This window comes from Molothrus aeneus, chromosome 14 (genome assembly GCF_037042795.1).
Source record: "Molothrus aeneus isolate 106 chromosome 14, BPBGC_Maene_1.0, whole genome shotgun sequence".
In the NCBI taxonomy this organism is placed as follows: Eukaryota; Metazoa; Chordata; class Aves; order Passeriformes; family Icteridae; genus Molothrus; species Molothrus aeneus.
In genome coordinates this window covers 11,651,738-11,665,599 of record NC_089659.1, presented here as the reverse complement: position 1 = coordinate 11,665,599, position 13,862 = coordinate 11,651,738, and the positions used below count along the sequence as shown (strand labels likewise).

The window sequence follows — 13,862 nt, the reverse complement described above, 5'->3', positions numbered from 1 at the left end:
GGTGTTAGCTAGAATGTGCTGCTTGGAAAATCCTGCTTTCCCCATAATGTTAAAATCTAATTTCCAGAAACTCACCCAGCTGTACAGAACACTCCACGGAGCATATGCTAAGATATTGGAAGTAATGCACTCAAGGAAGAGGCTCCTTGGAACCTTTTTCAGAGTGGCCTTTTATGGACAAGTGAGTATACACACTGGCTTGCCAGCTGCCCCTCACCAGGCATCCTGGCCCAAAAGCTGCTGCTCTGTCAGACCTGGAGTTGAAAAGCTCCTCTGGTGCAGCCACCAGTGTCTACATGAGTGTCCTGGTATTGCACACTGGGGATGAAGGTTTGTATCTGTTTCCAGGAGCACTTGATTTATTATAAAGTTTATGATTCTGCCTGTAGGCTTTTCTTAAAACAACTCAGCAGTTAGGAAATGCCTTAGTGGGCTCAGAAAACGCTGAGGGTTTTTTGTAATAGTTATTGTAGGTTACATAGACACAATTTAGTGTGTATAGTATATAACCAGTAACAGTATATAACTATAACCATAGCATATAAACAGTAGTAGTAACAAACTTTTTTTTTTCTACAAAAAAATGCTGCTCCCTTCTGGGTATTAGCAGAGTAAAAGGTTATGAGAGAAACTGGAGGCAAAATATCTGTCAATGTTGATTACACACATGTAGAGATACTAGTGTTAGCTGAGGTAGCTGAAAAACTGAGTAAGATCTGGGGCTCAGAATCCCAGGAAGTGGCATGATCCTATCATATCTCATTGAAGTCTTCTGAGCTTAGAAGCAGTTGTGGCTTTATTTTTTTTCTCCACCTATAGCAGTTAATAAAGTGTGATACCCTCATGTCCTTTCTGTCTCTGAACAACCTGCTTCTGCTTGTGGACTCAACCAAGGGGAGGTGCAGGACCCCTGTTTAGAAAACACCATGTACATTATATTAGCCTTGCCTTTTTTTATTCCTTCTTTTCGAGGAGATGATGAATACTCCTGAAACCCTCATGGGTTTGTACCTTTGAATGCCACTGTCACAATATACCAGAGCAGTGACTTTTGCTGCAGCAGACATGCATTTTATAGTTGCCCTCATCTTCCCTGTAACTTTGGATATGTAAAAAGTAAATTTAGCAACAAATAAAAGGAAAACAACTGCTGGCTTAGTTTTCTGGAAGTTGGAAATAACTGGATCAGCCCTTAAAATTGAGCTGTGGAGCATCCCAACAACCAGTACGTGATCCAGTTTTGCACTTTGAAGCTTTTCTGGCTTTATATTCCAGCTACACACAGATAGCTTAATGCTGTGTCACGAGTTCTATCTGGAACAGTTCACCAAAGCATGAAGTTTCCATGCTGTTTCCATTATGGGTAAGACTGGTGATGCAAACACAGCCTTTGATGTGTTTTGGTCTCCATTTACAGTAAACACACCAAATCCCACTTCCCTGCATGCAAGAGGAATTAAAGCACAGGAAACCCATTTCTTTTCTTATTGCTTAAAGTCTCTTGCAGCTTACACAAATTCTTGAATCTCAGACTGTTCCTGTGGCTCTGCTGTCAGGGCTTCCTCAACTCACATATCTTTCTGCTCCTTCTCTGTACCTTGTTTTTGTGGTTTTTTTCTCCTGCCTATCTCTTTCTAACCTTCCAAAAGGACAAATGCTGGCCAAACCATCTTCCACATAGTTTAGATTTCTCACTGGTTGTACTCAAGTAGTGATGCATTGTGTTTGTGTTGTTTGAAGAATTTTATTTTTTTTTGACCTTTTTTGAAGGAAGCTATTAAACAGGCAAAGTTCAGTGAGACTTTGTGAGCCATAGCCTTCCAAAACTTTTTGACTTTCTGAAATGTTAGTAGAAGCTTGCTTTACAAGCAGCAAATCTAACATAAAAGTTTTCTAAATGAAGAAACACAGCTATTCCTCACTGGTTTTTTTTGGTTTTTTTTTTTTGTGGTTACTGCCAGACATTCTTTGAGGAAGAAGATGGGAAGGAATACGTCTATAAGGAGCCCAAACTGACAGGCCTCTCGGAGATCTCCTTCAGACTTCTTAAACTTTATGGAGAAAAATTTGGGTCAGAGACTGTAAAGATTATCCAGGATTCTAATAAGGTAGAGTTAAACTGCATGCCCTGTGGAGCTGCAGGAGGATGGCAGAGCATCCCTTCCTTCTGCCAGTGGGAGGGGGAGAATGAGCCCTCTCCTCCACCCTCTTACAAACACCTTGCTCACACTTGCCTCTGGCATCCTCATGCTCCTGTGTGGACATGTTGCACAGCTTGACAAGTGCTGGTGCTGCTGTGGCTCCCAGGTGTGAATTCTGACTGGAAATTGCAATCCCCATTGCACTGAGCCTTGCTGAAGGCATTAGAAACCAGCACAGAGCATCAGGTGACTGGAAGCAGAGTTACTTCTTGCTGCTTTGATGCTGCAAGTCTACAAGAAAACCTCTTGGGCCTTGCAGCCTTAGCTCCTTTCTTTTCACATGAAATACTTATCTGTGCTCCCTGCTAGAGCTGTGCACACCTTTAGGCTGCAGTGGGATTTATCTGGGCAGTGCTGGTGATCCCAAAGCTGGTTTAGTGCAGGCCTGCAGGTTTGGCTGGCCCAGCACTGCATGAGCGCTGGATCATGGTCTGGAAACATTGTGGTCATATTAAAAGGACTGAGTGGCTCAGGCTGTGCTGCCTTGATGGATCAGGGGACGTGGCTGCCTGCTGCAGGAACAGCTTGTTTGGCACCATGTGATGTATTTCTTGTGCCACACCTCCTTATCTGCTGGTGGATGGTCTAGACATAGCAGCTGAAGGCAAAATGAGCATTTGGCATGTCATTGGCCTTCCTGCAGTGAGGCCAGATCAGTAGGCATTTATTTTAAATCAGATCCCAATGAATAGATTAGCCAATTATAACTTCTCAACCTTTGCTCCCCCTGTGAGTAACCCTCTTATTTCATAGGTCAACATTAAAGACCTTGATCCCAAGTATGCCCATATTCAAGTGACTTACGTGAAGCCCTACTTTGAAGACAAAGAAATGTCTGAAAGAAAAACTGAATTTGAAAGAAATCATAATATCAATAGATTTGTGTTTGAAACTCCTTACACTTTATCTGGAAAAAAGCATGGCAGTGTGGAAGAGCAATGCAAAAAAAGGACCATTCTAACTAGTAAGTACTAATACCTGAACATGAAACAATATCAGTAACTATTAGGAGACTTGTTCTAGCTCATGAAAATATTCAAGAAGTCTGACAAATTCTCTGAGCTTAATCAGAATTGTGAGACAATATTCTGGTTGGGAGGGGGAATTTACCTTGTGTTCTTATGTGCACACTTTTACAGATTAAAAAATCTTCCTGGTAAATTATAGCTTTGTTTGGGATTTCACATCCCCAGGGACAAGAATCTGCCTGTATATGTTCCATGAAGAGTACTCCTATGTGCTGCTCATATGACTTCTCAATCTACACATTTCTTTTGCTGTTTCTGCTAGCTTTGAACTCCTTTCCATATGTTAAGAAGAGAATTCCAGTCAATTATGAACATCAAGTTAATTTAAAGCCAATTGATGTCGCTACTGATGAAATAAAGGACAAGACAGCAGAGCTGCAGCAACTCTGCAGCTCTGCTGGTGATGTTGACATGATCCAGCTGCAGCTCAAACTGCAGGGCTGTGTCTCTGTGCAGGTCAGTCTGTTTGATGTCTCTTCAGAATTGCATTTACATGCACAGCTCGAGGTGAGGCATGGTCACAGCACATTTACTTTCCAGAAATCATTAACTACCCAGGCTTCAGGGCTGCAGCCTCCAGCGCAGCCTCCCTGGCACTTTCAGTGCTACACATGCAGCTGGCTCATGGAAATAAACATTTCCTCCAGTGCTGTTTACAGTGTCAAGTCCAAGTGTAATTGCACATTAATTAGCCATAAGTAACTGCTGAAACATACTTAAGTCTTGAAGGTTGTACTGTAACAGTCAGGGCACAAAGAGCTTTTTGTGAGTCTGCCTTCTCAAGCTGGATGAGTGACCTTAGGACTCAGACCATGCTGCTCTCCACACAGAAATAAAAGGAAAATATGAGGAAACAATATCTCGTTTTATCTCAGCAGGAGTTCTAGCATAAATGATTTCTTCTTTCATTCTAGGTTAATGCTGGTCCTTTGGCCTATGCCAGAGCTTTCCTAAGTGACAGCCAGTCCAGCAAATATCCTGCTAAGAAGGTGAATGAGTTAAAAGAAATGTTCAGGTAGGATTTCTAATGTAATAAAAACCGGCAGTTGGCTGGAAGATGGTACCTGCTCTGATTATATTTTTGTCTGTCTCCAAACTCAGCAGATGCTGGATACTTAGATATGTTTTATAAAGATCCAAGTCTCATGGGATTGTGGGTGCTCACACATTTGAAAAAACCCAATGAAATTATATATATCAAGATTATATATATCAAGATATATGTTCCCAAGTCCAGGGCTGGGCTCTCCATGAGGAGATTTGCCTGAACACTTGCTTCAACAGTTTCTGTGGGTTTTTGAGATTATCACATAAAGTATGTTTGAAAACCAGAGATCTGACGATCCAGGGGCTCAAGAGTCTTTGATATTGTGCATTGTTTGCCAGTTTTTCCAAGGGGATTTTTTCCTAGCTAATGATGAACTTAAAATACTTTAAAGAAAATTCTTTCTCAGTTTATGGAAGAGCACTATTCTTGTTTCTGTTGCTAATTTTTGAAACTGTGTGACTTGCGCAGGTGTTTTTCCAATTTCTGGACCTCTCAGGTGCAACCAGCTGCCCACCAGTCCCTTCTGTGCTGGTGGCTCCCATTTCACCCATTTCTTCATTCTCATTGTATGAAGAAAGCAGCATTTGGGCCAATCCCATTCTCCTTCCATGTACCAAGTAACCTGGCAATCAGGCAGCAATCCCTGAGAACATGCCATGCATGGTTTTACTTTCCAGCCTTGCTGTGCAAACACAGTCTTCATTTCAGTTGTGAATGTATGTTTATTGAGTTTTATAAAAAAGAAAAATATGTGTGTTAAATGGAGCAAAGAATAAATAACAGACCTCAGAAAGAGCATTACATGTCCCCATGGTGTGAATTTCCTTCTGGAGGGTGCCTGACCTCTGACAGCCCTGCTGTGTCACACACACGCAGCTCTGGCCAGCCCTGCAGGACTGGCTGTCCCACCTCCTGAGGATCCAGGCTCACAGGAGCTCCAGCAGAAAGCCCAATGCCTGTGTTGCAGTCCCTCTTCATTCCCTGATTCACTGGGCCAGGGATACCCCTGGAATGTGTCTTGCCCCAAACACAGCAGAAGAGGGGGTGGGAAATACTGAGATTTGCCTGTCTGCTCAGTTGCTTGCTTTGATAGAAGACTGGACTGTTGCAATGCCCCAAGTTCATTCCTTTCCTCCCCAGGAAGTTTATCCAAGCCTGTGGAATTGCTCTGGAGCTCAACGAGCGTCTCATTAAGGAGGATCAAGTGGAGTACCACGAGGGGTTAAAGTCAAACTTCCAGGATATGGTGAAAGAGCTTTCTGACATCATCCATGAACAGGCACGTACTGCACACGGGGAGCCCACAGAGTCTGCTCTCTGTGCTGGAAAACTGACTAAGCTGAGAACTGGCTGGGAACTGAAAATGTGATCACTCCTCATGTTCTGCAGCTAAATATAAACGGGCGAGTAAGCAAATGTGAAAATTAAGCAGTAGAGTTGGTGGGTTCCTAAAACTGCTTTCTGTTGACTGGACATCTCAGCCTGATGTTGGTATTCAGAGTGCTGCAGGGTGGAGTCTTCAGGACACACCACTGCCTGCCATGGCCATCAGAAATCCTATGCCATGTTCTGCATCATATTTGAAAATTATAAAGAGGTCACAGGTCAAAGTTCTCTGGCAGAATTTCCATTTCCTCAGTTATAGCCAGCTTTTTGGGTTTTTTAATGTTATTTTTCCTTATATATGTTTTCTTATAATTTTTGCCTAATGCCAACATGCCATTTCTATGCACTGTTAAAATTCATGCTAGTTTATCTGATCTATGATTTTATGTTTTCTTGGATCTTTCTACAAAAATACTTTAATAGTAGCATCAGAAAGGTGAGAGATTCAAAAAGCAGTTGTACTTCTGTCTAGTATCATGCTGTGAAATTAGATGAGAACTGTCTTTCTGAAGTAATTCCCATGCCTCTGCTCTTTAATGTTGCCTTCATTATGATAAAAGAAAGCTTGTAGAGTTATAGCATCAAGGATATAAAATCAACAGTACAGACTGCATTGTGGTGCATACAACTTGAAATTTAGAAGAATGCTTTCAGGATCTCCCAGTTAGCCAATATATGGTCTATGTGTGACTATGAATTAAAGATGCAACATGTTAACTCACTGAAAATGGATAGGCAAATTCCACAGTTAGTTGAGTAGTTGTTCACACTAAGTGAAAAATCTACAAATAGCAAAATAATACAACTGCACCAGGCTGCTGTTTGTAAATGAGGTTGATTTACAATAAAATAATGCTTATGGGAATCAGAATCTTCTTATGGAATAGTACAATATCATTTCAGGGAAGCAGTCTCATGATGGGGATGAATTTTGTTGTAGGAATGTAAGGGTGGATCCATTTGAGAGTGACTGGTGCATTTCTGTTGCTTTTGTTACATTCCTCTTCTATTCTGCTCGTGGCCACCATTGTTTTAGTGTGCAAACTATTGATTTTACACATTTGCCACACTTTTTTTCACTGCCACTACCTGCAGAGAGGCTTGTTCATAAGTGCTGCCACCTGCTTACTCTAAGCTGTTTGCCAATGCCAAGACTTCTAATTTGCATGCAGCTGCTGAAACTTTTGTGGCTTTTGAATTTTGCAATAGTCAAATCAAAAACAAATCACTCAGTCCTGCACTGTCAAAGTACAATAGCTAAGATTATTTTAGCACAAAGAAGCATTGTTAAAACACACTCCCTACTACCTCAATAGATTTATCCACTGCTGTGTTGTCTTTGCTTAACGGGCAAAATATGACTGAAATGTCCAAGTGAAGGGCTCCCTAGAAGGATATACTTTCCACTTTCTTCTTGAAATAGCTCAAAAGGCAGCTTAAAATACCATGGTTTTGAACACTGTTCTTTATAGTTGCACAGCATGATGTACAACAGCTGACTTGAACTTTTCATTGCCATCAAATGACCTAATATCTAACAAATTCATCCTAATGGAATAAGTTTTCTTATTTTGCAACATTACTCACTTAAATGTAAAAAGTATAGTGCATTAACTTGGGGTTCTCACTGTAAATAGCATGTGCTTTTCTAAATATTATCAGTGTCCTAAAGCAGCACAGGCATTGCCCTTTGTTTGAGATGCAAGAGCAGATGGGTAATCACTGGGTCAGCCTGTGACCTATTTACAGATCTTCTACAGCTACAATGTAAGCACAAAAAATTTATAACCTGCAGCTGAACAGGTCCAGGAAATTCCAGAGACTGGCAGAAAGCTGGATTTCCAGAGTTGTTTATGATGGCCAGTGATCTCAGCTTCACTACTGCAATTTCAAAGTAAACTAAATTGACTGGTGAACCACGTGGTGAAAATAAATGCACAGTCAGCTCTGCCATTCCAGCTGGATCCTGTGCTTTCAAGATGTCCTTCAGGCTGCAAAGTACAAAATCTGGACACAGAGGGAGTGAGTGTCTTTGGGATTTAGCTGCATGTACTCCCCATGCTCACAAAAAACCTATTAGAATTCTGTTACTGCTGAGACATAATAAAAAATTGTTATACAGAGAACTGTTTCTTTCCCACAGTGCCTAGTTGTAACTAAAAGTGATCCAGTAATACACAGAATGGTGTTTGTATTAATGCTACAGAAATCACTAAACTATTCTTCTTTCTCATTTCTTTGTTACGCTGCCTTTGTGAAACAGCTTTGAAGACAAGGTTGGATATCTCTTTTGCATACCTTTTTAAACAGCTTGATTATCACAATGAAGTGAAACCTGTACTGAATTTGTGGTTGTTTTGCTTTGTTTAGATCTATCATGAAGACACAATGCATTCACCGTGGATGCAGGACTCCCTTCATGTCTTCTGTGCGATCAGTGGAACCTCTGGTGATGGAAGTTACTGCTCACTCAGACCCACTGCTGACATATAAACATATCAGTCAGATTTTACAGAGCCTCCTCAGGAATTCTTGGAACTGTACAAAGGATGTTTAAAACCATCCATGATGAGCAAAGATTGAATTGCAGGGTGGTTTTGTTTGTTTTGCTTGGTTTTTTTTTTTTCCCACAAAAAAGTTGCCATGCTTTCAAACAGCGTGCTTGCTTATTTTGCTGAGCAACATTGAAAGTGCCTGGACATTGCACCACTGTGCTTGTTTTCTACTATTTTTTTAAGCTCAATGAACAGCAGGATGTGGAAAGGCAATTATCTAAATACATGTTGAATTACTGAACTATGAATCAAAACAATGATGTACTATGTAAAGTTGTACAATGGAATATAATAAAATGTAAAACTACTTTGTAAATAGGACTATAGAGTATATAGAAATTAGCATTTTATCATATTTGCTGCTAAAAGCTTTGTTGGACAGGGGACATGAAGGAGAAATTGTATTTACTGGTAAGAGACCTTTCTCTTTTAAAAAATGACTTGGGATCCACATACCCCTATTGCACTCAATGAGAGTAAACTTGCCCTAGTCTGGAATAATAAAACCTAAGTCAGAAATTATAATTTTCATACATCCTCAGAGCAGATATTTCTAAAGTAATCTCTGTGAAAGGTGAGCTTGCTGTAGCTGATTCCAATTTTGGGTAAATTTTCACAGCTGCAGGAGAGGATGGATTGTACTCACTGAGAGCAAACCTGAGAGATGTGTCATTTGATAAGAGTTTTCTCCTGCTTGCCACTCATGGTCTCACACAGATATGAATTCTGAGAACAGCTTAAATTGAGTTGGAACTTATAAGGTGCTTTAATAACTTGCGGAAAAAATTCTAATAATCAGAAAGATGTGGTTTAAAAACTTGCAGCACATCAAAATAACTTATACAAAATTGAGGGATTTGTTAGCACCACAAGTCATGCGTGTTCCCTCCTGTTAAGCTGATTTGTTCTCTGAAAGCTCATTGTTTTTGTCTGATAGGTGGTTGGAGAAAATGTATTTTCCAGTAATTCTTTTATTCCTTCTTCCCCTTCCCAAAGCTTTCATACATTCTCTGCCTCTTTTTTAATAACACGCTTCAGATTCAGGAAGAAGAACACAGTGCAGTAATTCTTTTATCAGCGACATTTTTAACATCCGCGTTTTTCAAAATCCTATCAATTGTAAATATGGTTCCAGTAGTTCATATGGGAAGGGTGGGAGTTTTAAGGATATGTAAAAAAATGCCATAATAAAAGAACTTCAGCTGGGTATTTAGCTTGGCTGTAGTGTCTATAAAATGTTAAGCTTCTAAGTCTTTGTGACAAAACTTGTCTTCAAATAATAACTGGACCACATTTCAAAATGTTTATTATGCATGATTCTAAATACCTACAATTCTTTGTATTCTGAGAAAATAATGTTGTGATCCATAAATTCACCCATTAGCTGTTTCAAGCAAAATACAGATGTGCCTATAACAAACCAGCCACATTTCTGCTTCTATGTGCTTTTGTGCCAGACAGGCTCTAAATTTAGCAAAACTTTAAGAGGAAGAGAGATTAGTGTGTGTAAATATGGTTAGCACCTTCCTCATTGTTATCTTTCAACAAGTAATATTTAAAAGCATTTAGTGAGAGTTTTTCAATTTACTAAGAAGTGTGAAGCTCATTATTAGTTGATCCAATACAAGATACCTTTGGACCTAATTGACCTTTAAATATCAGTAGTAAAAGTATATCTTGACTACAGTCAGCAGATGTAGGAGATGCAGGCATCCAAAAGCTCTTGCTTGCACTGTAGCTCTTTCAGATACTACAGAGAACCTTCTTTTCCTGGATTTGCAGGGAGACCCTTATGCATGTTTTTTGATGTTTTTAATGTTCTGAGATAATATCGTTGGCTGAATTTTCAATTTCTATTCCTTATATTTACTATATTTACTGGAATTCCAGTGGAATTCTTACTTGTATCTTCAGATATCTTTCAATGGTCCAAGATGAATTTTTGTCTGAATTTCTGAAGCTGTTGATATTGGAGTTGTTCTGCCATTTTACTGTCATATACTGGAAAGCTGCCACAGTAATTGGGCCAAAAAAGAAGTGCTTAATATCAATGCAATTAGAATATATACAGTCACTGCATTTCAGAAGATACACTTATTTGCAGTTTTAATTAATTACATAAATGATATTCCCTAAGGATTAGCCTTCTGCCCTGCTAAATAATTTTTCTGGATTTTCTACAGAAAAATCTCTTTTTTAGATAGATTATAAAAAGACTGATAACAAACCAACTTGTTTTTCCTTTGTGTATTCAACCCATCTAGAAAGGATGAGGAGTGGCCATTATTTTACAGCTGTTTTTAGACAATGATGCCAAGAAGATGATCACATTTTCTCCATCTATCCTTTTCTTACTTAATTGTCCCAGTTTAGGGAAATCCTCCAGATCTTTTCTTATTTATGGCTAAAAGAGCTTAACTCACAGATATATCTGGAGATTGTACTGTATATGTGCCTGTTTTAAGTAGCTGATACTCACACTGGGTACATCATATTTGCTACCTGTTTGAGAAGAATAGAAATGTCTATTCTTTGTTAAGATTTTTTATTTTCTTATCTTGCCTAAGGAATGGCAGGATTTTTTAGTCTTGAAAAATTAGTGGAACATATTTCAAATGACATCCTGGCACACACTCTTTCTGTACCTCAGTTTGGCTACATTACATATTTTATTTGTGTGCCTCTAATTATTTTTGCTGTAAAACTGCTGTATAATACATCAAGTCTTCAGAATGGATGCCTTGGTAATTTTGCATAAAAGGAAAAGAAATGGGATTAAGTATCAGTGGGGATGAAGAGGAGTTGGCTATTCAAAGTATCAGGATTGGTTTGGATAATGGGATGTGTCAGAGCCAGATGGTTTACAAATAGGACATAGAAAGCAACAAAGGGTCTGCCAGAATTTTATGTACAAGAACTTGCTTTCAGAGATTTACCAAGTAAGCAAAGTATAAACATTTTCTCTCTTGGACCTACCGCCTTTTTCTCTGCAGAGGGAGTAGAAAGATTCAGTTTAAGAAAAATAACCTCAGAACTCCATTTCCTCTCCCCCAAAATATCTGGAATGAAGAGCTTACTGCAGAAAATGATGAATTTTTACATATTATTTGATGTTCTAATCTTCTTCTGATATCAGGACTTTTCATGACATAGGCCAGCAAATGAAAAATCATGGATGAGAGAATACCTGTAGCGTGTAATGTTTGGTTTTGTTCCAGAAGACCTTTGAACATACACAACATGGTATTTTGATACCGAATAAGACTTTATATAAACATAATACCTTTGTCTTAAAGTAGGTAAAATATGTTTGTTTTCCCTTTTTAAAGATACCAAATTTCAGGGATTCTACATTATGATTTGAGCAACTTGGCCCAAAAGAACTGGAGAAGAACGTAAGTGGAAATTACGGGCTCAAAAACTTAATAGAAATGAAATTACATCTTACCCAATTTACCCACTTGAGGAGAGTAGCACATGTTGATCTGATGTTCATAGAGATGAGTTCTCTAACTGAAAAGGGGGTTCTTACTCTGTTGAGCACTGTGTACAGCTAATTCTTATACAGCCAGACTGTAGTACTTCAAATAATAGGCTTATGCCAAGCAGTGGCAAACCAATTGTGATAGAGATATAATATTTCAGCTGGATGTAATTTACTCTCTTCTCATGTAAATCTAACACCTGCTGCTCCATAATCATAACAGGAGTGCTTTTATCCTGCATGTTTACCTTTGAGTGTTGTACTATCCCTGTTTAAACTTCTGTCTGTGAAAGAACACCTCCCATTTGCCTTGGTTCTTAAGTGCTGTACTGGACACAGAGGGTGAACAGAGCTGCTCGAGAGCTTCCTAAGACCAGCCATCCTATACTGCTCTTTTTACTTCCTTTTTCTTGAATAATGAGTAATTTTGACAAGAACCCAGGGAAAAAAAGTCACATTGCAGTCAAGTTCAGAGTTTATTCCAGGTCAAAATAAAAGACTAGAAAACCAGGAAAAATAAGTGTTTCAATAACCATGTTTTGCCTAGGGGGTTTTTTTCTTTGTTTTTTTTGGTTTTTTTCCTCATTTCACAGAACAGGGTGAGTGATCAGAAGCTAATACCAGTGCAAGATTCATGGGACAAAACCCTAGTGCACTGAGCTATCACATACGCACCCCCTAAAGAAGGTTACCAAAATAAATCTTCAAACACAGAAGTACACCAAATTAAATGGTGAATACTAAACTATTCAGCAATGAATAGAAGATGCTGACTGAAAAATCCTAAAGAGGCATGAGCACCACAACATCCAGCTCAGGGAAATCCCACAAACATGATTCATCGGGAAAACAGAGACAGTCATACACACAAATTTATCAATAGAAACAAGATCTGAATCACAAGTAAGGAAATGTCCCAGCAGATCACCCTACTTTCCTAAAAAAATCCGGTAAGTTTGTGGTTGCGTTTTTACTCTGTTCTGAAGTTAGAATTTTCAGACTTTTGCTCTTTGAGGATGTATTTATTATTGCTCTTCTTCAACTGGCTCAACCTACAAGGTGGTTACAATAATGTACATGCCCAGGCAGCTGAACTAGCTCTTACATTATGTAATGTAAGTCAGGTATAATTGTTATTTACCTCACGAGAGGATGAAGGAAAACCTGCTTTTTTTACTCTTGTCTTCTGGGGCTTCTGTATGGAGCTCTTGCAAGCCTTGGCCAAACAGCTGTAAAACCAGGTTTATGCCGTGCCTCCTTTAGTAAAGGCCAAATAAGGCCCTTGCCAAATAAGTAGGTAAATCAAATAGATCTTCATACTTAGGGAATAGTGAGTAGAAAAGTTGATGCATGGGCTTGTGATAGAATTTATCAGAGGGGGAGATACAACATTTGCACAAACATGCTTGGTTCCATGTCCACCCAAAAGTGCTTTTCAAAGGAGGTGGGTTTTATTCCACAAAGTTTCTCTTTTCCAGCAAGGCTTGGGCAGCAGTTCAGAGTTTGCAGGGTTACTGTCTGTTGTGAATGTGAATCACAAAGCTCTGGATGTCCCCAAAGAGCACAGAACAAAGAGCACAACAAAGGTCAAGACGTGAGGAGCCATGTGAGTCAGACTGGGTTTTTTTCAACACAGTTTTGGATTTTTGTGCCTCAGATCCAGCTGTATTCAAGTCCTTTTTTGAACTGACTCCAGCCATCTTCTGAAGAGCCTGTAATTATTTTGGCTGAGACCTAAAATACTGACAGAAGCTCCTGCAAAATTGGAAATGAGAAATCTCAACATGGATGTGGAATAACTTCTGGTCCCAAAAGGGACAATTCCCCATGACTCTGTGCTGCTAATAATTGTTGCCTCTCGCTGGACTTGGTAATTGTGCAGGCACACCAGGCATTGGCACAATTTCTTAATTTGATTTAGGGAACATTGCATCTGCAAACTCTCTGCATGTCCCCACAATCACTGGCTTTGTTTGTGTGGGTGGAAAAGGCAGGAGCACACAGCCAAGGGCAGGTCAGTAAGATGATTGTAAATCAGTTGATACCAAACCTGAAGCCATACCCCAGGTACTTGTTCAACAGATCATTTGAAAGGTTCCTCAGGTGTGTCTGTACGAGTTCCAGTCACCACAGCACAGGTGCACTGGCTCACAAGAACAT

General features: G+C 39.4%; 1 protein-coding gene across 2 annotated transcripts in view; it reads left to right on the top strand.

The window, feature by feature from the left end:
* DOCK11 (dedicator of cytokinesis 11) overlaps positions 1 to 9,638 on the top strand; it is an 85,506-nt gene extending 75,868 nt beyond the window's left edge. The window contains exons 48-55 of one of the 2 annotated variants that reach the window (XM_066559651.1): positions 68 to 181; positions 1,962 to 2,108; positions 2,955 to 3,165; positions 3,492 to 3,685; positions 4,144 to 4,244; positions 5,418 to 5,556; positions 7,927 to 7,939; positions 8,034 to 8,146. In XM_066559651.1, coding sequence (XP_066415748.1) covers positions 68 to 181; positions 1,962 to 2,108; positions 2,955 to 3,165; positions 3,492 to 3,685; positions 4,144 to 4,244; positions 5,418 to 5,556; positions 7,927 to 7,932 — 912 coding nt within the window. In that variant the 3' untranslated portion in view covers positions 7,933 to 7,939; positions 8,034 to 8,146. Of the gene's footprint in view, positions 1 to 67; positions 182 to 1,961; positions 2,109 to 2,954; positions 3,166 to 3,491; positions 3,686 to 4,143; positions 4,245 to 5,417; positions 5,557 to 7,926; positions 7,940 to 8,033 lie in introns of both variants that reach the window. The other variant, XM_066559650.1, reaches the window with a different exon arrangement.
* Positions 9,639 to 13,862: the final 4,224 nt, after the last annotated feature.